General features: G+C 41.2%; 1 protein-coding gene across 1 annotated transcript; it reads left to right on the top strand.

Moving 5' to 3' along the window:
• The first annotated feature begins 2,422 nt into the window (after window positions 1-2,422).
• Window positions 2,423-24,576, top strand: rab5if (RAB5 interacting factor). Its single transcript, XM_072556325.1, has 4 exons — window positions 2,423-2,669; window positions 17,783-17,886; window positions 19,221-19,350; window positions 21,210-24,576. The coding sequence occupies exons 1-4, from the start codon at window positions 2,568-2,570 to the stop codon at window positions 21,249-21,251; spliced, it is 378 nt and encodes a 125-aa protein (XP_072412426.1). The 5' UTR covers window positions 2,423-2,567; the 3' UTR covers window positions 21,252-24,576.
• Window positions 24,577-24,893: the final 317 nt, after the last annotated feature.

Below are 24,893 nucleotides of genomic sequence, written 5' to 3'. Positions count from 1 at the left end.
AGTCTCTACTGCACCTGTTCCCAGGATGACCAGTTCCACCATAGAAAATGACATGGCTTCCTTCTTCCAAGACTACAATTTCCCCTCGCACATTGTTGATGATAACCTTCAGCACATCTTCTCTACTCCCACACCTCTGCCCTTGAACCCCACCACACCCAATGCAATGAGGACAGAACCCCCCTATTCCTCCACCACTGACATCACGCCCACCGATCTGTTGTTCCCTGGCTTTTCCTTACCACCTTTCTTAAATAATGGTGCCACATTAGCTAACCTCCAGTCTTCTGGCACTTTACTCATTGTTATCAGTGATAGAAGTATCTCAGCAAGGGGCCCAGTAATCTCTTCCCTTGCTTCCCACAATTAAGCATTTTAATTTGTTCCCTGGTCATTATCCTCTCCAATCAGGGATATCTATTCAACTCCTGTCATTCCTTTATTTTCAGTCTTTTCAATCCCAAAGCCACTTTAAAAAGCTCCCTCAGTATTGTCCCTCTCTCAAGATTGCAACAATCCCTTCTGGTCAATGACTGATATTTTACTGATCTAATATAGCACTTTGAATTAAAGGAAAAGTAGAATGTAAGTTGTGAGGAGAACATCGGAGTCTGCAAGTGGAAGTAGGTAGGTTAAGTGAATGGGAGAAATATGGCAGATGAAATATAATATTGGAAAATCTAAATTTGACCCGTTGGCAGCAAGAATTGGAAAGCAGCTCATGATTTAAACTGAGAAAGATTGCAAAACTCTAAAATACAGAGGGATCTAGGTGGTACATTAATTACAATGTGTTAATATGCAGGTATGGAGCAAATGAGGGCTGCAGATGCTGGAGATCAGAGTCAAAACCTGTGGTGCTGGAAAAGCACAGCCGGTCAGGCAGCATCTGAGTAGCAGAACATTCGACGTTTCAGGCATAAGCCCTTCGTCAGGAATGTGGGAATATACAGGTATAGCACCTGATTAAGAAGGCTAATTAAATAATGTAATTTTTTTGCAAGGGGAATGGAATACAAAGGTGGGAATGTTTCCTTCAGCTGTTCAGGGAGTAGGTGATACCCTATCCGGAATATTGTGTACAATTTTGGTGTTCTTGTCTAAGTAAGGACATAACTGAGTTAGAAGTTGGACTGAGCTGGTTCCTGGAATTGTGGTGGTTATCTGAAGAAAGGATGAACTGTTGAATCAGTTGAAGGTAAGAAGAATAAGAGGTGATCTAATTGAGACATATAAAGTCCTGAGGGGACTGGAAAGGGTGAATACAAAAAGAATGTTTCCCTTGTGGAAGAACTAGGGAGTTGTCTTCTCTGAGGGTCATAATCAGATCAGCCATGATCTCATTGAATGATGAGGAATTTAACCCTGATGAGTATTAAGTGATATATTTTGGGAAGACTATAAAGGCAAGGAAGTACAAATATTTGCTACAGTACAGAGGATCAGAGGGACTTTGATGTGCACATCCATAGATCCTTGAAGGCAACAGGACAGAGTAAATAAGGTGGTTAAGAAGGTATATGGGATATCTGTCTTTATTAGTCAAGGCACTGAATACAAGATCAAGGAGTGAGGACGTCCTCGTGAGTCTGCTCCTGGGCCTGGCCAAACTGGCCATAAACAGGTCCAGGCAGTGGGCCGTGGAGACGGTCGTTAGGGCCGACTACTGCCTGCCCCTCTTCCCCGGTTATGTGAGAGCCCGGGTGTCTCTGGAGAATGAGCACGCGGTGCCCGCCAACACCCTGGAGTTGTTCAGGGAGAGGTGGGCACCGCAGGGACTGGAGTGCATTATTTCCCCTCCAATTCTCTATTGATTTAATCTCTGCCACCCTTCACTGTTTGGTCACACAGCATTGCACTTTGATGTGAAGGGCAGTGATTGTCACTGTCCACCTGGCTGTTTCCTTTCTTCCTGGTGGTGGAAACTGAATTTAAAAAGGAAAAAGAGAGAAGAGCAAGGAGGTTATGATCGAGTTGTATATAACATTAGTTAGACGTCAGCTGGAGTACTGTGAGCATTTCTAATTGTAACACTGTAGGAAGGATCAGTGCTGAGGAAGGGTCACTGGATCTGAAACGTTATTTTACTTTAGAATAAATGGATATTTAATGTCCAGCAGGAACACGATGGGCCAAGGGGTCTCTCTGTGTGCTGTTTGGAAAAAAAAACTCTCGATATAACGATGGCTTCAAGATCACCACAATTGAGGCTGATTGCAGACTGATGAACTGAATTTAAATCATTTGTACCCATGTCCTTCCTGCGGAGAAATGAGAAAAGGTGCCCCTGCCGTCGGGAGAGGCGGCAAGGTCCCTGTCACGTGATCACTGCTGCCTTCCACCTCCCTTCCCGCGACAAAATGGCGGCTCCCAGTGGCGGCGCGCCCACCGAGCATGCCGGGACGCTGGAGGACCCGCGGGGCGCGCCTGCGCGGTGCTAGGGTCCCCCGCAGCTATCGGCGTGTGTGGCAGAGTGCGGCGCTGCCCCCGGGCCTGGGAGCGAGGGGAGAACGGGAGATAGAGGGCGAGGAGCAGCAGCAGCAGCAGCAGCCGCCGGTGACAGGAGAATGAGTGGGGGCAAGTCGTCCAGAGAGCACCTGGCCAATGGCGGCGTGAAAGTGTCCGTCTGGAGTAAAGTGCTGAAGAGTAACGCGGCCTGGGAGGATAAGGTTAGAGCCGGGTGGGTGCAAGGATTGAGGCGGGAGACAGACGGAGTGGGTCTGGTCCCCGGCCCCGGGGAGTGGCACCGGGTACCAGGCCCCAGACCCTGGGGGGTGGCACCAGCCCCCCAGTCCCAGTGAGAGAGTCTGACTGACACTGAGAGGGGCAATGACTGTGTAAACCATTCCCGTGGAAAATCTCCACACTCGCAAAACCTTCTGGGGCTACAGAGTTCACCCACTTGCAAGCTCGGGCTGTGTCTGCAAATTGAAAGGAGGTGTGGGGGTGGGAGAGAAGGGGGGATTATTTATCCCGCCCCGACGCACAACGCTGGGGGTACTTCAAGAGATTTGTCACTTGTTTGTGTATAGGCTCAAGTGCAAATTTTGTGGCGGTGTATTAAGAACAATGTGCCAAACTTGACCAGTGATAACATGTTGGACTGTCACCCGGTGTCGTTTGACTTCTGACTTTGTCCATCCCATTCCAACACCGGCACCTCCACATCTGTGGTAGCGAAGGCTGAGCAGATCTGTCTGATATGATTTTTATTTTGGGCACTGAGAGGGATTGGAAGCATGGGATCTCATTTATATTAAGATGTGTGCAATTTTGTTTTTTGTTTAATTGTAAATAGTCAGTAATCAAATGTTGATCGGAGGGGGATGCAGTGGGGTAGTGGAAATGTCATTGGATCACTAATATTAAAACTCTGGGCACATCAATTTGATTACCACCATGACAGATTGTGCAAAATTTGAATTCAGTAAATTCCAGAATAAAAATGGAAATTAATTAATTAATGGAAACCAATCTCAATAGTTATAAAAACTCACCCAGTTATTAATGTCCTTGAGACAAGGAAATTCACCTTCCATAACAGTCTGGCCGACACATGACTTCGGATCCTCAGCAATGTAGTTGATGATTAACTGCTCTCAGTAATAAATGCGGGTCTATTGAGCAATGCCCACATCCCATGAACCAGTAAAAAATAACTGCACCATCTTAAACATTCACTTCCTTCACCAGTGATGCATTGTGGCAACAATGTGCAAGATGCATGACAAGTGACTCTGCAAACTCCACACAGCCATTCTCCCCATGTCTGTACGGGTTTCCTCCGGGTGCTCCGGTTTCCTCCCATTGTCCAGGGATGTGTAGGTTAGGGGATTAGCCTTGGGAAATGCAGGGTTAAATGGAAAGGTAGGGCTTGGGTCTGGGTGGTGGCTGTTTGGAGGGTTGGTGTGGACTCGATGGGCCAAATGGCCTGCTTCCACACTGGGGATTCTAAAAACAACTTACTGAGGCTTTTTAGACAGTACCTTGAAAGCCTGTGACATCTGCCACTTAAAAGGACAAGGGCAGCAGACACATAGGAACTTGACCATTTCCAAGCCACACACCATCTGACTTCGAACTGTATCACCATTTCTTCATGGTTGCTGGATCAAAATCCTAGAACATCTTGCCTAAAAGCACTGTGGTATACTGGCACCCACACTGATGTCCACATGTCACAGAAAAATTAAAAAGTGATATTGCAGAATGTTTGTGCCATCTGTCAAGTACAGTGCTATCTTGATGAAATTGGAAACCATTTTTAAGAAAATTGTGTGTACCAGATGGGTGCTCTGATTTTTATTTCAGGGCAAGGTTGAATGTAGTGAAGGTATATGGGTCTAAAAAGAAAGAAGGTTGCATCTCAACTCTATGACTTCAAGTCATAGAGATAATCAGCATGGAAACAGACCCTTCGGTCTAACTCATCCGTGCTGACCAGATATCCTATATAAATCTAGTTCCATTTGCCAGCGTTTGGCCCATATCCTTCTAAATCCTCCCTATTCATCTATCCATTCAGATGTCTTTTAAATGTAATTGTACCAGCCTCCTCCACTTCATCTGGCAGCTCATTCCATACACGCACCACCCTCTGCATGAAAATGTTGCCCCTTAGTTCCCTTTTATATTTTACCCCTCTCACCTTAAACCTAAGCTCCCTAGTTTTGGATTCCCCCACCCCAGGGGAAGACCTGGCCTGTATACCCTGTCCACGTTCCTCATGATTTTATAAACCTCAGCCTCCAATGCTCCAGGGAAAATAGCCCTAGCCTATTTAGCTTCCAACCCTGGCAACTTCCTTGTAAATCTTTTCTAAACCCTTTCATGTTTTGCAACATCCTTCCTATATGTGAGAGACCAGAATTGCACTCAGTACTTCAAAAGTGGCCGAACCAATGCCCTGTACAGCTGCAACATGACCTCCCAACTCCTGACCAATAAAGTTCATCATGTAAATGGAGCAATGCAATGTTTTCAGAGTTATTTCATCAGATTATGAAGACAGATGGTTTTAAGATTGCATGACTTAGTTTTACACAATGAAAGTCACCATTTAGTGTTGTGAAGGATTTATATGTCTATTTTTATGATCCTGTAGAGTAACAGTGGTTATGCAAGATCAGTTGACTTGCATTTTAATTTTTACTTTCTGATAGTCATAGTGTCATAGACATAACAGCACGGAAACCAACTTTTCAGTTGAACCAGTCCCTGCCGACCATAATCCCAAACTGAACTAGTCCCATCTGCCTGCAGTTGGCCCATATCTCTCCAAATATTTCTTGTTCATGTACGTATCGGAATGTCTTTTAAACATTGTAACTGTATCCATATCCATCACTTTATGTGGGAGTTCACTCCACACATGAACCACTCTTTTTTAAAAAAAAACATATTTTTTAAACATTTCTCCTCTCACCTTAAAAATTTGCCCCCTAGTAGGGGTTAAGGGGTGATCTTATAGTGATTTATAAAATTATGTGGGGTGTAGATAAGGTGAATGCAGGCATCTTTTCCCAAGGGTGATAGATTTATAGACTAGGGGGCATAATTTTAAAGTGAGGAGAAAGATTTTACAGACATGAAGGACAGTTTTTTTTAAACACAGTGGTTCATATGTGGAATAAACTTCCAGAGGAAGTCGTGGATGTGGGTATAGTTACAACATTTAAAAGACATTTGGATAAATATGTGAATAGGAAAGTTGTGGAGGGAATTTAGCCAAGTGCAAGCAGATGAGACTAGTTTAGTTTGGGATTCTGGTCATGTGGACTGGTTGGACTGAAGGGTCTGTTCCCGTGCTGCATTGGCTCTATAAATTGCCCACCTTAGGGAAAAGACACCTGTCATTCACCTTATCTATACCCCAAATGATTTTATAAACCTCTGTAAGGTCACCTCTCAGCTTCCGACACATCAGTGAAACATGTCCCAGCCTCTCCTTGCAACTCAAACCCTCCATTCCTAGTAACATCCTGGTAAATGTCTTCTGAACTCTCTCCAGCTTAATACCTTTCCTATAACAAGAATTGATTTCAATCAGTTACTGATATCAATTGTACTGAAGTGATTAGATTTTAATTGGAGATCCAGTTTGTTGACCTAACCTGAGTCTTGATGAAAGATTCTGACCTGAAACTGCTCCTCTACTGCTGTTTGACCTGCTGTGCTTTTTCTCGCTCCACATTTTTTCCACTTTTGACTTTCCAGCATCTGTCCTCACTGTCTCCAAATAACCTACATTACATTTGATTTGATAAGTTATAAGATACACGACGTTTTCTTTTCAAATAATGTTAAGTAGATGGAAAGGATTTTATGAAAGATGTGTATGTTGTGCAGGAAATTCTGAATTTGGGCATTTTTACTATTGAATACAAAGTTTCCCTGGTTATGTTGGTGTTTTTCTATTCATCTTGTAACATTATTGTATTTTAGAGTTGGCAAAATAAATACGTTACAAAATTCAGATCTTGTGGTATCCATACGCATTGGAGAAAATTCTGAAGGAGAGAATTGATCTTTACTTGGAGAAACATGATTTTATCAGGTGTAGATTATATGGCTTTGTCTGAGGGTGGTCATGCCTAACAAATTTAATGGATATCTCCTCAAAATTCTGTGTAGATAGTGCAGTTGATGTCATTTTTGTGGATTTCAACAATTCTTTGCCAAGATCGCACATGGGAGATGATAAACAAGATAAAAGCACATGAGATCTAGGGTAATTTGTTGACTTCAACTCTTGCCTTAGTGGTGGGACAGGTGGTGATGATAGAAGACTGCTTATGTCACTGGAGGTCGGTGTTCCACAGGGATCAGGCCTAGATCCCTTTATTGCTTTTGAAAGAAATGTGAGGAGACTAAGTTTGTGGATGACACAAAGTTGACTGGTTGTTTGACGGTGAAGAGGAAGATCTTTGGAGGATAAAGGTGGATTGATCAGTGGCAGATAGAATTTAACCCTGAAACATGTAAGGCGAAGCACCTTGAAAGAAGGAACAAGAGAAGGAAATAAAGAATGGCAGGACATTGAAGCACAGAGGGATCTTGGGTTGCTTGTTCGCAGATCACTGAAGCTGCAAGACAGGCTAACAAGGTAATTAAAAAGGCATACTGATGTTTGCCTTTATCAGACGTGTCATAGTTTATAAGAGCAGGGAGGTAATGTTAGAGGGTTAGGCCACAGCTGGAGTACTGTGTGTAGTTCTGGTCACTGCGCACAGGCGGGGACGCAGAGGAGATCCACCAGGACATTGTTTATGATGGAGCAATTTAATAATGAAGAGAAGCTGGGTTATCTCGGATTGTTTTCTTTAGGGCAGAGAAGGTTGAGTGAGGGCCCGATTGCAGTCATAGTCATACAGCATAGAAACAAGTCCTTTGGCAAACCATGTCTATGCCGACCAACAAATGGCAAACTACATTAATTCCATTTAATAGAAACATATACTTGTATAAGATCGAGGGCACGGGCAAGGTGAATAGAAAGCACTTTTTAAGAGTCAATAAAATGGGGCACAATTTTAAGGGAGAGGCAGGTGGTTTAGAAAGGATTTAAGAAAAATGTCTTTTACCCAGAGAGTTGTGGGAATGAATCTGGAACACACTGTCTGGGAGGGTAGTTGAGGCAAAAAGCCTCCCAACATTTAAAGCATTTTGGATGTGCACTTGAAATGTTACAACATTTCCACACTGTATGGAATCTAATCTAATCTAATCTAATGATGCAAGGCTCGGGCCAAATGCTGGAAAATGGTGTTAGTACAGATTTAGAGTAATTTTTTTTAGTGCAGATTCAATGGGCAGAAGGGCCTCTTTTATACTATATGATTCTATGATATTACTCTTCTTTACAGAGAAGAAACAAGTCTTTTATCTGGATCCTGAGATTCACTTTACCCTCTGGATAGCTTCTGTTTTTGTTAACAGGTACAGTTATGTTTTTTGGCCTGTTTAAAGAATTGATCCTAAAGACTTTTTGACAACAAAATGCCACAATCCTGCTCCAAACAAAAGACAGTATTATAGTACCAGCATTAATTTGCTGGCCCATAGGTGAAATCATCAGTGTAATACCACTGACTCCAGGATCTCTTTAGCTCAGTTTCATGACAAAATAGCTTTACTGAACTATTGTTTTTTTAAATTATGGGCACCACTCTTTAGGAGTGATGTTGGGGCTTTTCAGAGGTTATAGACTTAATATAATGAAGTAATTTATTCACGGTATCATTTTATTAATGTGGATGGATTGAGAAGCTGAGTTGTTGCTAGAGCAATGAAGATTACAAAGAGATAAAGCCTTTGATAAGGTTCTGCATAGTAGACTGTTAGTGAAGTTATAACACTCACGATTCAGGGAGAGCTTGCTAGTTGGATACAAAATTGGCTTGAAGGTAAGAGATGGTAATGGCAGAGAGTTGTTTTTCAGACTGGAGGCCTGTTACCAGCGGTGTCCCACAGGGATCGGTATTGGACCCACTGTTTGTCATTTATTTAAACAATTTGGTTGAGAATTTGAGGTATATTTGACAGTGAAGAAGGTGATCTAAGATCTTAATCAATTGGAGCCAATGGGCAGAGGAGTGTCAGGTGCATTAGTCAGGGGTAAATATAGGGTAGGGGAATGTGTCTGGGCGGGTCACGCCTCAGAGTTGCTAGGCCGATGGACCTGTTTCCACACTGTAGGGAATCTAATCTAATCAAGAATGGCAGATGGAGTTTGATTTGCATAAATGCGAGGTGTTGCGTTTTGGTAAGATGAACAAGGCTTATGCAGTTAATGGTAGGGCCCTGGGGAGTGTTGTCGAACAGAGAGACCTAGGGGTACAGATACGTAGTTCTTTGAAAGTTGAGTCACAGGTTGGTAAAGAAGGTGTTTGGCACGCTTGTCTTCATTGCTCAGAGTGGAAGGGTTAGAGCATCACGTGGTTGTACAGGATGTTGGTGAGGCCACTTTTAGAGCACTGTATACACTTCTGGTCGCCCTACTATAGAAAGGATATTAAATTGGAGAGGGTGCAGAAAAAGTTTATGATGATGTTACTGGGACTGGAGGGTTTGAGTTATAAGGAGAGGCTAGATAGACTGGGATTTTTTTTCACTGTAGCGAGGAGGTTGAGGGGCGACCTTAGGTTGATAAAATCATGAGGGCATAGATAAAAGGAGTATCAAAGTCTTTTCCTAAAGGTAGGAGTGTTCAAAAGTGGAGGGCATCATTTTAAGGTGAGGGGATAATGATTTAAAAGGGACCTGAGGGGCAACATTTTCAGAGGTTCGTATTGAAATGAACTGCCAGAGGACGTGGTGGATGCAGGTGCAGTTACAACATTTTAATAAAATGTTTAGACAGGTACTTGGTAGGAATGTTTTAGAGGGATATGGGTCAAACACAGGCAAATGGGACTAATTTAGTTTGGTCAGCATAGACAAACTGGACCAAAGGCTCTGTTTCCCTGCTGTTTGAGTCTAGAAGATGAGAAACAAGTTGTCTATTTCAGATGGTTAGTAATAGAATCAGAACGCATGTTTTTTTAAATGCAGTATTACATGCAAAATTAGTCTTCTTCTACTTAAATTTCCAGGCAGTTGGTTCTCATGAGAACTCCAACGTTGGAATTGATTGGAGGGGAGTCAAAATTAATCGTGTGGAAAAGCACAGCAGGTCAGATTGACTCTCCTGCTCCTTGGATTCTATGTTTCGGGCATAACCCCTTCATCAGTAATGTGGAAGGGGAAGGGGGCTGAGGGATAGGTAGGAGGGTGATGCAGGGGCCCGAAACGTCGACTCTGCTGCTTCACAATTGCTGCCTGACCTGCTGTGCTTTTTCAGCCCACACTTTTGACTCTGACTCTCCAGCATCTGCAGTCCTCACTTTCTCCCTTGGTTGGAGGGGAGTCCTTCTCTCACTTTAAATATGGTGTTTATTACCTTAGTTGTGAAGATAACTTGCAGATTGTTTGGTGGTTTCTGATGGAACTCTGTCTCTGCATCGTAGTTATTACTGTTGTTTTATAAGCATCCAACAAAATGGTGACTACTTCACCTGATTTGTACAATTTCAGTATCCTTTTAGCAGCAGAGAATGTATTGATTACAAATTCTGTATTGTCATTTGACATCTTGAGACACAGCCAGCCTAATTTATTTGAGGGCACCATCATAATTCAATGAAAGCTCAATGGAATCCATTCACATTCATCTAACACATTCAGTTTTGCTGTTTCTTTTGACCTAGGTGAAATAGAATGATGGGAATGCTATAATTCTTTTGTTGATGGACCATCCTTGAACAAAGGATTGTGTGAATGTCCAAATTTAATTAGGTATTTGCTTGAGCTTCAGGGCTATCTTGAGTTCAAAATGCCAGTAGTTCCATGTTTTGTAGCAGTAATTTTAATAGCCTGCTGTTCTCAAGGCTTTACATTATTGAATGCAACTTCGTCATGTACTGGAACATGAGAGAAACAAGGTACGATTATCTGCACTGAGCTATCTGAAAAGACAGTGACAGCAGACTCAGTGGTGGCTTTAAAAGAGAGTTGGATAAATACTTAGACAGGAGAAATACATTTTGCAGAATCATGGGGAAATAGTCAGACAATTAATATAATTGAATACCTGCTTCAATGTGCTAACAGAGCTGCCAGTTTGTTCCCTGTGTCATTATGAATCAGTGGTTCTAAGTGCGTAACGGTGCCATAATCTTACCAGGCGATAGGGCTGCTCTCTCTTTAGATAGAGACAACTGGTAGTGGTTTAACCTGAGGGTCAGCATGCTACAGATGAGGGGAGGAGTTGAGAAGCGTGTCCTTTGTGGTAATCTCAGCCAATGCAGGAATTGAACTCACGCTGTTTGCATCACTCTGTACCGCAATCTGACTATCCAGCCAATTGAGCTAACTGGCCCTCATTTCTAAGTGTTGTTGGTGAAGTATCCAGGCCCAGTTTTCAACTTTTGGCAGCTGTGTCTTGAAAGGTCTGGCAGTCAGTGCTGGGGATTCCCTCCCTAAAGCTCAGCACCCTGTCTTCACTTTTAAGATGTTCCTTTAGATCATTCCCCTCGTGTAAGCAGTTGTTCCTTGTCCTGATATCACTTTGTGATTTGGTCTCATGTTTTGACTGATTACACCCAGTGAAGTGCCTTGTGACATTTTACTGTGTGAGAGGGATGATTTAAGTGCAATTTGCCATAAGCAAGAGCACAAGAAATTTTTGAATATCATTTAAAAGGATAGAAATAAGTAAGTTAGCTCGGTGAGCTTGATGGTTTGTTTTCAGATGTTTCATCACCATACTTGGTAACATCGTCAGCGTGAGTCTCTGGTGAAACGCTGGTGGTATGTCCCACATAGGATCTAAATTGATGTTTTATCGATGGAGTTCTGGTTAGAATGCCTTGGCTCTAAGAATTCTCATGCTTGTCTTTGTTTCACCTGTCCCAGGATGTGTGTGTTGTCCCAATCAAAGTGGTGTCCTTCTTTGTCTGTATGTATAGAAACCAGCGATAGTGGGTCATGTCTTAGGTGGCCAGTGGTGTCCATGTATCCTGGTGGCAAGTTTCCTGCTAGTTTGTCCAATGTAGTGTTTTTTACAGCTCTTGTATGGTATCTTGTAAATGACGTTAGTTTTGCTGGTGGCATCTGTTGGATCCTTTCGGTTTATTAGTCACTGTTAAAGTGTGTGGGTGGGTTTGTAGGCTACCATGATGCCAAGAGGTCTGAGTAGTTTGGAAGTCATTTCTGATATGTCTTTGATGTAAGGTAATGTGGCTGTAGTTTTTGGTTGCGTTGTGTCTGCTTGTTTGGGTTTGTTTCTGAGGAATCGGCTGAGCAGAAGATATCTAATAATGGTTAAAGAATATTACATAGGGTGACACTAAGAATTTTGCCTTTGCAATCCAAACACTTGTCAACTTTAATGGCAGTAAAGTTTTCAACTTTAAAGAAAAATAACTTTTTGAAAACTGTTTTGTACCTTAGAAGGAAAAGAAACAGTTAAATAAGCACATTGGTTTATTTTTAAGCTTGTATTTGCTGCCACTGAAACTGCACAGAATGCATTTGCCGCCCACTATCAGTGAGATACCGAGATCAGTAAATATAAGCAATAAAATTAGGACTTCCGAGTGTTTTAAAATAAGTCAAATCCTGGGATTGCAATTTGTTCACTCAAAGCACTAGCCTACCATACGTCAAACTCCTCATTGCCTTCCTCCTGCTCCCCTCTCTGCTGCCTCACTGTTCACCATTGTCAGGAGAAAGGTGGCAAGAGGAGGGAGGGCGTGAGGAACCAGGAGCAGCACGACCAGGGAGTCATAGAGTCTTAGAGATGTACAGCATGGAAACAGACCCTTTGGCCCAACCCATCCATGCCGACCAGATATCTCAACTCAATCTAGTCCCACCTGCCAGCAGCCGGCCCATATCCCTCCAAACCCTTCCTATTCATATGCCCATCCAAATGCCTCTTAAATGTTGCAATTGTACAAGCCTCCACCATTTCCTCTGGCAGCTCATTCCCCTAGCACCCTCTGCATGAAAACGTTGCCCTGTTGGTCTCATTAATATCTTGCCTCTCTCACCCTAAACATATGCCCTCTAGTTCTGGACTCCCCGACCCCAGGGAAAAGACTTTGTCTACTTATCCTATCCATGCCCCTCATAATTTTGTAAACCTCTATAAGGTCACCCCTCAGCCTCTGAAGCTCCAGAGAAAACAGCCCCAGCTTGTTCAGCCTCTCCCTGTAGCTCAGATCCTCCAACCCTGGCAACATCCTTGTAAAGCTTTTCTGAACCCTTTCAAGTTTCACAACATCTTTCCGATAGGATGGAGACCAGAATTGCACGCAATATTCCAACAGTGGCCTAACCAATATCTTATACAGCCGCAACATGACCTCCCATCTCCTTTACTCAATACTCTGACCAATAAATGTAAGCATACCAAACGCCGCCTTCACTGTCCTATCTACCTGTGACTCCACTTTCAAGGAGCTATGAACCTGCACTCCAAGGTCTCTTTGTTCAGCAACACTCCCTAGGACCTTACCATTAAGTGTATAAGTCCTGCTAAGATTTGCTTTCACAAAATGCAGCACCTTGCATTTATCTGAATTAAACTCCATCTGCCACTTCTCAGCCCATTGGCCCATCTGGTCCAGATCCTGTTGTAATCTGAGGTAACCCTCTTCGCTGTGCACTACACCTCCAATTTTGGTGTCATCTGTAAACTTATTGACTGTACCTCTTATGCTCGCATCCAAATCACTTATGTAAATAACAAAAAGTAGAGGACCCAGCACCGATCCTTGTGGCACTCCACTGGTCACAGGCCTCCAGTCTGAAAAACAACCCTCCACCACCACCCTCTGTCTTCTACCTTTGAGCCAGTTCTGTGTCCAAATGGCTAGTTCTCCCTGTATTCCATGAGATCTAACCTTGCTAACCAGTCTCCCATGGGGAACCATGTCGAACGCCTAGCTAAAGTCCATATAGATCACATCTACTGCTCTGCCCTCATCAGTCTTCTTTGTTACTTTTTCAAAAAACTCAATCAAGTTTGTGAGACATGATTTCCTGTGCACAAAGCTATGTTGACTGTCCCGAATCAGTTCTTGCTTTTCCAAATACATGTACATCCTGTGCCTCAGGATTCCCTCCAACAACATGCCCACCACCGAGGTCAGGCTCACCGGTCTATAGTTCCCTGGCTTGTCTTTACTGCCCTTCTTAAACAGTGGCACCACGTTTGCCAACCTCCAGTCTTCTGGCACCTCACCTGTGACTATTGATGATACAAATACCTCAGCAAGAGGCCCAGCAATCACTTCTCTAGGTTCCCATAGTGTTCTCCGGGACACCTGATCAGGTCCTGGGGATTTATCCACCGTTAACCATTTCAAGACGTCCAGCACTTCCTCCTCTGTAATCTGGACATTTTGCAAAATGTCACCATCTATTTCCCTACATTCTATATCTTCCATATCTTTTTCCACAGTAAATACTGATGCAAAATATTCATTTAATATCTCCCCCATTTTCTGTGGCTCCACACAAAGGCTGCCTTGCTGATCCTTGAGGGGCCCTATTCTCTCCCTAGTTACCCTTTTGTCCTTAATATATTTGTAAAACCCCTTTGGATTCTCCTTAATTCTATTTGCCAAAGCTATCTCATGTCCCCGTTTTGCCCTCCTGATTTCCCTCTTAAGTATACTCCTATTTCCTTTATACTCTTCTAAGGATTCACTCGAACTATCCTGTCTATATCTGACATATGCTTCCTTCTTTTTCTTAACCAAACCCTCAATTTCTTTAGTCATCCAGCATTCCCTACACCTACCAGCCTTCCCTTTCACCCTGACAGGAATATACTTTCTCTGGTTTCCCATTTTCCAGCTGTCCCTTTACCTGCAAACTTCTGCCTCCAATCAGCTTTCAAAAGTTCTTGCCTAATACCGTCAAAATTGGCCTTTCTCCAATTTAGAACTTCAACTTTTAGATCTGGTCTATCCTTTTCCATCACTATTTTAAAACAAATAGAATTATGGTCGCTGGCCCCAAAGTGCTCCCCCACTGACTCCTCAGTCACCTGCCCTGCCTTATTTCTTCCCAAGAGTAGGTCAAGTTTTGCACCTTCTCTAGTTGGTCCATCCACATACTGAATCAGAAAATTGTCTTGTACACACTTAAGAAATTCCTCTCCATCTAAACCTTTAACACTATGGCAGTCCCAGTCGATGTTTGGAAAGTTAAAATCCCCTATCATAACTACCCTATTATTCTTACAGATAGCTGAGGTCTCCTTACAAGTTTGTTTCTCAATTTCCCTCTGACTATTGGGGGGTCTATAATACAATTCCAATAAGGTGATCATCCCTTTCTTATTTCTTAGTTCCACCCAAATAACTTTCCTGGTTGTATTTCCGGGAATATCCTCCCTTAGCACAGCTGTAATGCTATCTCTTGTCAAAAATGCCACTCCCCCTCCTCTTTTGCCTCCCTTTCTATCCTTCCTGTAGCATATGTATCCTGGAACATTCAGCTGCCAGTCCTGCCCATCCCTGAGCCATGTTTCCATAATTGCTATGATATTTCAGTCTCATGTTCCTAACCATGCCCTGAGTTCATCTGTCTTCCCTGTTAGGCCCCTTGCATTGAAATAAATGCAGTTTAATTTATTAGCCCTACCTTCTCCCTGCCTGCCCTGACTGTTTGACTCACTTCTGTTCTCAACTGTACCAGTCTCAGATTAATCTCTTTCCTCACTATCTCCCTGGGTCCCACCCCCCCACCTTACTAGTTTAAACCTTCTCAAGCAGTTCTAGCAAATTTCCCTGCCAGTATATTAGTCCCCTTCCAATTTAGGTGCAATCTGTCCTGCTTGTACAGGTCACTTCTACCCCAAAAGAGATCCCAATGATCCAAAAATGTGAATCCTTCTCCCATACACCAGCTCCTGAGCCATGCATTCATCTGCTCTATCCTCCTATTCCTGCCCTCACTAGCTCATAGCACTGGGAGTAATCCAGGTATTACTACCCTTGAGGTCCTCCTTTTTAAATTTCTGCCTAACTGTAATCTCCCTTCAGAATCTCAACCTTTTCCCTTCCAATGTGGACAATGACCTCCTGCTGGCCCCTCTCCCACATGAGAACATTCTGCATCCTCTCTGAGACATCCTTGATCCTGGCACCAGGGAAACAACACACCATTCTGCTTTTTCTCTGCTGGCCACAGAAACGTCTGTCTGTACCTCTGACGACAGAATCCCCTAACACAATTGATCTCTTGGAAGCCGACGTACCCCTCGTTGCATTAGAGCCAGTTTCAATATCAGAAACTTAGCTGTTTGTGCTATGTTCCCCTGAGAATCCATCACCCCCCTACATTTTCCAAAACAGCATACCTGTTTGTAATGGGTATATCCACAAAAGACTCCTGCACTAAGTGCCTACCTCTCTTACCCTTCCTGGAGTTAACCCGTCTGTGACTGTATCTGAGACTTTCCCCCCTTTCTATAACTGCCATCCATCTCATATTGTTGCTGTTGCAAATTCTTCATCGCTTCTATCTGTCTCTCCAACCGATCCACTCGATCTGATAAGATTCGCATCCAACAGCATTTATGGGAGATATAATCCGCAATAACCCTTAATTCTCTTTAAGCTCCCACGTCTGACAAGAAGTACATATAAAGGTAATGAGCCAAGTGCAGAGACAAAGGCTGAGCAAGGCACGCACTGTGTGGAACAGGTGAATGGGTGTCTCTCTAGAGGAGTGGGAGACCATCAAGTAGATACAATTCATGTATTGGATTGGACAGGGTTAACACCACAATCAGATCACCTTTCAAATTTGACCTAGTTTTCTGACTGTACTAATCATGGATTCAGCTTTATTATGTGGGCTGGTAACACTCCATGAAGTGTGTCATTTTGTCTAATATCTCCTTATGTGACTCAGTGCCATACTTTGTTTTCTCAAACCTCTGGAGCATTTTATTGGGTATATGCAATTTGAACACAGGTTGTTGATTATAATATAAAGGAAAACGATCCCACTTTATTCTTTTGTACGTCCCAAAAGCAGTGAAATACAAAAGCTTGCTAATATTTTATGTAACATGCAGCTTTGGTCACTCAAATTCAAATTTTAAGTTAAAAATAATCTGGTAAAATTTGTCAAAAGAGCAGAAGAACAGTACTTCTATGGCAGGAATTTGTCCTCTCAGGGATTCCAGTTAAGCTTCACTTTGTGCGATGTGCGAAGGACAATGCAGGCACACGACAATCTGAAATTGGAAAGTAACTTTTACAATTTGTTGATCTTGAAAGAGAAGTACATAAATAGGAATGAGGTTAAGCCACTTGGTCCCTTGAGCATACTTTGTTATTCAACAAGATCGCGAATGATTGGCCTCAGCTATGCCTTCCCACGCTATCAAACAATGTCAACTTCCAAATGAATATACTAAATGACTGAACAGCTTTGTGCAGAATTGAATACCATAGCTATACAACCTTTCGAGTGAAGAAATTTCTCTTACCTTCATCCTAAATGACTGTTCCCTGTAATCCAAAATTATTCCTGATTCATTGCTTCACCATCTCTAGGGCTTTGGAAGAGTTGTCTCATGCCTGCAAACCCATAAAGGCCAACGTTTACTGAAAGCTGTAAATTAAAATGAAGTGACGGAAATATGTGGCGCACATCAGTTATATATCATGCACTATACATAATGTATAGCCTGTTTTTGCCATCACAAACACAGCATTGTTCTTAATAAGTGTTCAGATATTATTGAAAAGGTAAATTCTGACATTACTACTTAAAAAGCTGGTGCTTCCAATGGTGAAATAAGGCTTTGTTCTAGGAAGGAGAGAGATTGCCCAGGCTGCAGTCTAGTAATAACCATGGAAAATGGGCGGGTTTGGTCAAGATTGATATGGCAGCAATGTCCACCATGATCGATCAATCTCATCCATTCTCCATGTTTAGTAGACTGTAACATAGAATCAGACAAACGAAAGAGATGTTTATCTATCCTATACTGATGCACTTGCACCTCCAGTCATTATGTTATGCACATTCAGATAAAATTCAATTACTATATCATTTATGATTTGTCAATTTTAATCAAAATAGTTTTAAATTGAAGTGTATGGAATTGTTAGCTGATAAATGTTAATCGTTTTTACAAGTTGCTTTCTTTATGAAAATGGTGGACTACAAATTGTGCCAAAGTTAATTGAATTTCTCCTCCTCCTTACAGGATGAGTTTCTAGATGTGATCTATTGGTTTCGACAATTAATTGCAATTTTTTTAGGAGTTATCTGGGGCGTTGTTCCACTTAAAGGATTCTTGGGAATAGCAATGTAAGTTCATGTTATGTTCCTTTTAATAAAATGTTTACTGTTGAAGGCAGTTTTGCCGTACGAAGTTATAATTCATCTCCATCCTTATTAAATAACTTTACATTGTGGGGTTTAATGAAAAAGACCTATTTTCTAATCCATCTTTTCTATTAAAAAAAAAGCTCTTTTAAGTTAGCCATATGACGCCCGCACCCCCCCCCCCCCCAAACCAGTTGGAAAGTAAGCAGATGATTAGCTGTGATGCTGTTCTAATTAAAACTATAAGAAATAGAACAGGAATACATTGTTCAGCCCCTGAGGCCATTCAATAGGATCATGGCTGATCTGACAATCCTCATATCCACTTTCCAGTCCTTTTCCCTTTAACCCTTGATTCCTGGCTGATCCAAGAAACTATTTCAGTCGTAAATACTCACAAGGGCTTTGCTCCCACACACTCTGTGGCAAGGACTTGCAAAGTCAATCGATCCTCTGAGAGAAGAAATTCCACCTCATCTCAGTCTTAAATTGGTCCTTTTATTCTGAGACTATGCCCTCTGGTCCTAAACTGTCTCATGAGGGAAAACATCTGCTCATCATTTACTGTCAAGCCCCTTAAGAATCCTATACGTTTCAATGAGATCCCCTCTCATTCCACTCCAAGTTACCAGCCTGAAAAAGAGCCCTTATCTCGACTTGCTGTTTCCTGCCCATTAACTAATTCTCTGTCCATACCAATATATTACCTCCAACACCATGACTTAACTTTTGAGGTACCTTATCAAATGCCATCTGGAAGTCCAAATACAACAAATCTACTGGTTCCCCTGTATACACTCTGGTTGAGACTTCCTTGAGAAATCCTCATAAATTAGTCAAGTGCAAATTCTCTTTCACAAAGCCATGCTGACTGCTTGTTTATATTACAACTTGCGGAATCTACTGCTATTACTCAATAATTGATTCCAGAATTTTTCCTAGAATGATATGTGTTCGACTAACTGACCTGAGTCCTTTCCTTTTCTTTTAATCTTCCACGTCTATAGCTCTTTGTTTTGTTCTAGGAAGGAGAGAGATTGCCCAGACTGCAGTCTAGTAATAACCACTGAAAATGGGGGTGGCTGGGCAAGGTTGCATATGGCAGCAATGTCCACCATGATTGATCGATCTCATCCACACTCCAGGTTGAGTATACTGTAGGATAGGGTTCCTGACTGTATTCCATTCTGAATCAGCGTCTGTGGATGGGGTTAGTGATGATAGAGGTGGATCAGTGCAAGAGTGAGTAATATAAATACTTCCTTGTTGTCCTGTTGAACAGACATTATTATAAATTCTGTGTTTTCTGCTTCTAGATTTTGTCTCATCAATGCTGGACTTTTGTACCTCTACTTTAGCAGCTTCCAGCAAGTAGATGAAGAGGAATATGGCGGAACCTGGGAGTTAACAAAAGAGGGATTCATGACATCTTTTGCATTGTTTTTGGTAATTAGTTATTTCTGCGCTCAATGTAGGGAAATTCTGCCAATAACAATTTTTACACTGAGACATTTACAGATTTCCGTATTTCAGCTCAAACTGCACCCTTTTTAGAAACTTGAGTCTTGCTGCTTGTGTTTGTATTGGTGCTATTCTCTGACAGGTGCGAATTGTGTGGTTCCTTCTTTCTATGATGCACCTAAAGGAAGTAGATTTAGATATGTTCTGATATTCTTGTCTCATTTATTTCACAATTCGTTTGATTTTTATTTTCTTGTCAACCTGTTCAGAGATGTTGTTACACTTGAACCCAGGTCTCCTGGTTCAGAGGGAGGATCACTAACAGTGCACCACAAGAACCTGGACATGTTCCAGATGATTAATAATAGAACCAGAAAGTTTTAAAGTATACATTATTAGGGAAATTACTATCACATGTATAGTTGACAAGCTCAAGATTATTGAACAGCTTTAAGTAAATGAATCATTTAGTGTAAAGCTAAATTAGATTTGAAAAAAATTCAAAGTAGGCAGGAGGAATAACCATCAATATGCTGCATGTTCCGGCAGTCAATGTTAATACAATTAAACAATGACAAAATGAATATGTTTTCTTTTGGACTTCAAGATGAAGTAGCCACTTCTGAATGTGATAAGTTAGCTATTTTTATGTTTGTATCCAAAAACAAAGATTACCTAATAGTCTATTACGCTCATTCTATGCATATGAGGCAGATTGTCATAGAATGCAGCGTTCAGTTTAATTTCTTAAAAAAAGACTTAGTTATTTTAAATAGTTGAAAGGAGTTAGATTTGTTGTATCACCATAGAAGAAGTAACACTTGAGCTATACACCTCCTTTTGGCTGGCTTAGAATGGCTAGGAAAAGCTTTGAAGTAGAACCTCTGAGGATGAATTATAGTTGATCTGAGGTAGTTGCTGGGGGTGAGTTTTGTTTGGAATAACGAGGATGGTGTATAAAAACGTGGATCAGGCAAAGTGAAAATAGCAATTACCTTGAAGCATTTTTTAAAAAATACGGCTTCCGTATTGCAATCGCATATGATATCTTGGATGAATAAAAAAATTGAAACAAGGTGCACCACTTGATTAGAAACACAGAAACATACTTGGCTTGATTCTTTTGTTTGTGATATCTCTCCTTGCCCTGAATCAGAATATGGTGGGTTCAAAACTTGTTCCCAACTTTGAAGCACAACATTTAGGTTGGTGTTTCAGTGCAGTTCTGAAGGTGCAGAACTTAAGACAGTGTTTGTGTACTGGAAGGTGCACCAATTGGGAACAAATCAGTTCAGTTATGATTCTCTCTCAGGAATGAAATAGCCTGATAAAAGTTGATGGATGGGACAAGTTGGTGCATGGATTATGCATGTTGGAAAATTGTTTTCACTTTTGAAATCCATTTGCAATGTAAGTCTACTCCTTTTAGGAGCTGAGAGGAGGGGAGACCTAAATGCCGGCTAAATTGGTTAAAACATTTTTTATTTAAGGTCTATTATCACTTATTTATATATTACCCAAATGTTGACCTGAATAATCTGATGCTGTGTGGATTATTTTAGTTGCATAGATCTGTCATAGCTTTTCTTTAAAAAAAAAGTAAACTGTTTTTCTAAACAACTAGTTCAGGGATGTTGCACACCTCTGGAGCAGGTGGCACTTGAACCCAGGTCTCCCATTCCAGGGCTAGGGACTCTACGCCACAAGTGGGTCCCTTTGTTTTCCCCAAAGTGGATTTGAACACACATTCCAACAGATCTTATTCATTCAGTGATAGTGCCATTAGAAACTAACTATTTCCAGATGTAGCTTGATAACACTTCCTTTTTTTTTCCCCCTTCCAGGTGGTTTGGATAATTTTTTACACTGCAATTCACTTTGATTAAAGACCAAAAACAGCTGCCTAACCCTGTCAAGTTTAAAATTACCGAAAGAGAGAAATTAAAACACTTTAACTGTGTTTACATTATAAAAACTGGCAATAGTTCAGAAGTGTTTTGTGCCATCAAATCACGGGACCTGTGATGAAACCTTGGGATATATTGCAGGAAGCAGTATTCCCACTGAGGCTGTTTTAATATCTGCAATAATGTATGGAACATCCCAGGAATCTTACAAGACATGGATCTCTGTATTAAGACTGTTTCAAGAGCTCCAGAAGCATCGAAGTCTGATGACAACCACGTCAAAGTGCAGCTTTCCAGTGTCATACCCTCTAATGTTGGTACTCTTGTTGTTAGTATCTGTTTTAATTTAACAAATGTAAATGACTTGTAGAATTGGAGAAGAAACATTAATTTTTGACTTGTGCATCTTTCAGAGTTTGTATTTCAGTCTTTATAATGGAAAATGATTGCCCCTTGGGTGTTTTGTACCTGTTTTAAAAATCCAAGTATTCAGCCAGCATTTCAAAATTACACCCATCCAGTAAGGGCCAGTTTTGAGTTTCTCATCCTAACCCCTATTCTTGTCTTCCTCCTTTGTTTGTGTTTTGGTACAAATATATGTTGTCTGGTTAATGGATAGCTATCAAACACTTTATTTTTGGGGTACAGTGTTTTGAAAGCTTTACCTGTCCGGTAAATATCAGAGCATTGACCACCAGTAGAAGACCTCCTTATCTGTCCAGGCTGGTCCACATACTTGTAATACCTTACTCATTTTTTTTTAAATTGAAAATCTTCCCAGGAGAGGTGGAAAAAAAAAGATTTTAAAACATAGGCCAATATTTGAGGAGAACATCTTGATAATTCCTCTCTAACCCTCCTACCAAATTGAAACTAATCCAGAAAATTGCTCTGACCCCTATTAATTTTTTCAGTTACCTCTTTTTTTTTTGTAAGAGGTAACGTAACCACAACCAGAAGCAGGTGGGACTCTTGTTTGAAGAAATTTGATGAATTAGTGCCTCCTACTCAAGGAAGCAATTTGTTAGAGTTCCAATATTCTCTGACAGCAAAAGTACTAAGACCTCATCTTTTCCATCTTAAAATTATGACCATTGGTTATTGCCAGTCCTTGATTTAGAATAAATTGCAAACTGCCTAGCAACTTAGTCCTTGCACTTTATCGATCAAATTGTCCTCCCATCTGCTGTTCTCAAATGCTGGCAGCTCAGCATTCTTCTCTTGATAAATTTTATTTTAATACTTAGTCAAGTGCAAAGCTATATAAATGATACACCACAGTGGGAGCAGTCAATATGCAATATGAGTGACCTACTATATTGTATTAATGCTGAAGGAGTGCAGTCTGTACTGCATGTGGAATTAGAGGTGGTCTCAATTATTAAAATATTCTTCGCATAATCTTAAGATCAGAGCTATCTGTCTCAGTGTTCAAATGCTGCTTCGCAATCTGATGTTATAGTTAATATTTTCATTGATGTGACCCACTTATGAAATCTGAGTCTCGACTTTTCTCTAATGTTTCATAATGTGCAGTCTGTTTCAAACTGACGGACTCTGAATTTTCAACAAGGCTCCTTATATCTTCTAGGAGAAAGTGAGGACTGCAGATGTTGGAGTATCAGAGCTGAAAATGTGCTGCTGGAAAAGCGCAGCAGGTCAAGGGCTGATGCCCGAAACGTCGATTCTCCTGTTTCTTGGATGCTGCCTGACCTGCTGTGCTTTTCCAGCAACACATTTTCAGCTCCTTATATCTTCTGGTCGGTTTGCTCATCACTCCAGCTGTGTACCAAGGTTCAAATGATCTGAAGATTTATTTTTTAAAGATTTGATAAGGACGATGTGCCTGGGGAGCCTTTAGATAACTCAGTAGTGATTTCAGTACCCACTTTGAGCTGCTGTTGCTGAAAATATGAAGAACAGAAACCGTTTGGGCAATAGCAGAACTAAGGGCTATGGTTTGTGTTTTGTCCGTTTTGCTATTAATCTCTACTGTGGTAGCACTGCCAGATGCAGTGAGCAAGAGAGGTCAATGCTTCACCATGGATTTAATTTCAAACAGACTATAGAGCGCATTTACTCATCCCATTCATTTGGAGTTAGAACCACAGCTATGATACTTGTTTAAGTTGTATGTATTGGGTATATTTCAATGATTGTATGCAGTAAGACTCCTTTTTAGGGAGTAGAGGACAGCCACAGCCCTCAAAGCGATCAAACCTTCTGGTTCTGTATGTTGGAACCATGCTGCTCACTGCTGTGGAGACCTTGCAAAGATAAGGGAGTAAATACTCTAATTCAGTTTAACGATGCTCTTGCACGTTGTATCCTGTCTTGAGCATGGACATAGTGTAAATAACAAAATAAAAGTACAATTTACTTTGATTATGTAATGCTATTCTGAACAATCCTCTTGGAAGCATTTTATAGTTGTCGCAGTTTGGTTTACTGCCTTGAAACTAATGAATATCAAAGTATGCAAAGTATTTGTACAAAGATGTAACCTGAATGCAGTGGTTGTCTGATCTTTTATATTTTAATATGATTTCATACTGTGCACTCTATGGCCTTGTCTCTTGAAGTGACAGCTTCTATTAGGTGGTGTCATTTCTGACTGAGTTAAAGTTTGTAGGTTCACAAGGCAGCGTAGAAGGTAACTATCTGGTCCAGGCTTAATGTCAAGATAATGCAGGCAGAATGATGCATTGATGAAGGTGCCACCCCATCTCTCAGATGTTATGAAACCAAAGTGTGATTGCTTGTTCTAGTTGATGTAAAAGATCTAACGTCACAATTTGTTGAAAAACAGGGAGTCCCAGTGTCCTGACCAACATTCCTACCTCAGCCAACAGCACCAGAACACAGTTACTAGATTTTTGAAATCTCATTTGCTGTTTCCAGCACTTTGTCCAGATTGGTTGTTACAAATGCCTGTGTAAAAATGTCCACATCAGACAAAAAAATTTACTGGATGTGCGAAAGGTTTGAATATCCTAAAGGAATTCTCCTCTTTGTAACCCTTTCATACAGATTTGCTCCACATTGTCAGAATTCCAAGGAAACATTGAGTCGTCAGTTCTAAAGGTTATTGCATTTATCACGCACCGAAATATTTAGTTCTAACAACCCAAATAAAGGGGAATGTTGCTTGAGGTGAGAGGAATAGAAGGAGCAGATGAGAAGTTCTTAAATTTTAACAGAATGACAAGTCATTGCATTGGTAATATTGATTTAGGATGAAAATTTGAATTGTATAAGTGCAGATTGACTATTAAAATCACTTCTGATAAGTGTGCTAATGTCATTTTAAGAGTTGTTTTTACTTTAATGCAAATGTTTTCTTGTGAAAACAAGAATATATCTGTTCAGCTAAATCTTACAGTAAGATGGAACAGGCTTGATGTGCTGAGTGTCTTAGTCTTTGCTCCTAATTCATTTGTTTGCAAGTCTCCTAGGTTTTGTTGCTGAGTGATGCTGATGCAGCCTTCAACTATATCTGCTGTACAGGGCCTGAAGCTTCAATCATCTCCTTTTGAACACTGAAGGGAAAATGTGTATTGAAATGTATTCATTTATGCCTTTGTTGTGGGCATAAATGAATTCAATCTCATCACCAGATGA

The sequence above is a fragment of the Chiloscyllium punctatum genome, chromosome 37 (assembly GCF_047496795.1).
Source record: "Chiloscyllium punctatum isolate Juve2018m chromosome 37, sChiPun1.3, whole genome shotgun sequence".
In the NCBI taxonomy this organism is placed as follows: domain Eukaryota; kingdom Metazoa; phylum Chordata; class Chondrichthyes; order Orectolobiformes; family Hemiscylliidae; genus Chiloscyllium; species Chiloscyllium punctatum.
This window is presented reverse-complemented; position numbering and strand designations above follow the sequence as displayed.

Coding starts and splice junctions, on each gene's coding strand:
- rab5if (XM_072556325.1), top strand. CDS start 2,568: ATGAGTGGGGGCAAGTCGTCCAGAGAGCACCTGGCCAATGGCGGCGTG. Junction 2,670..17,782: donor ACGCGGCCTGGGAGGATAAG/GTTAGAGCCGGG, acceptor TCCTCCTTACAG/GATGAGTTTCTAGATGTGAT. Junction 17,887..19,220: donor GGATTCTTGGGAATAGCAAT/GTAAGTTCATGT, acceptor TTCTGCTTCTAG/ATTTTGTCTCATCAATGCTG.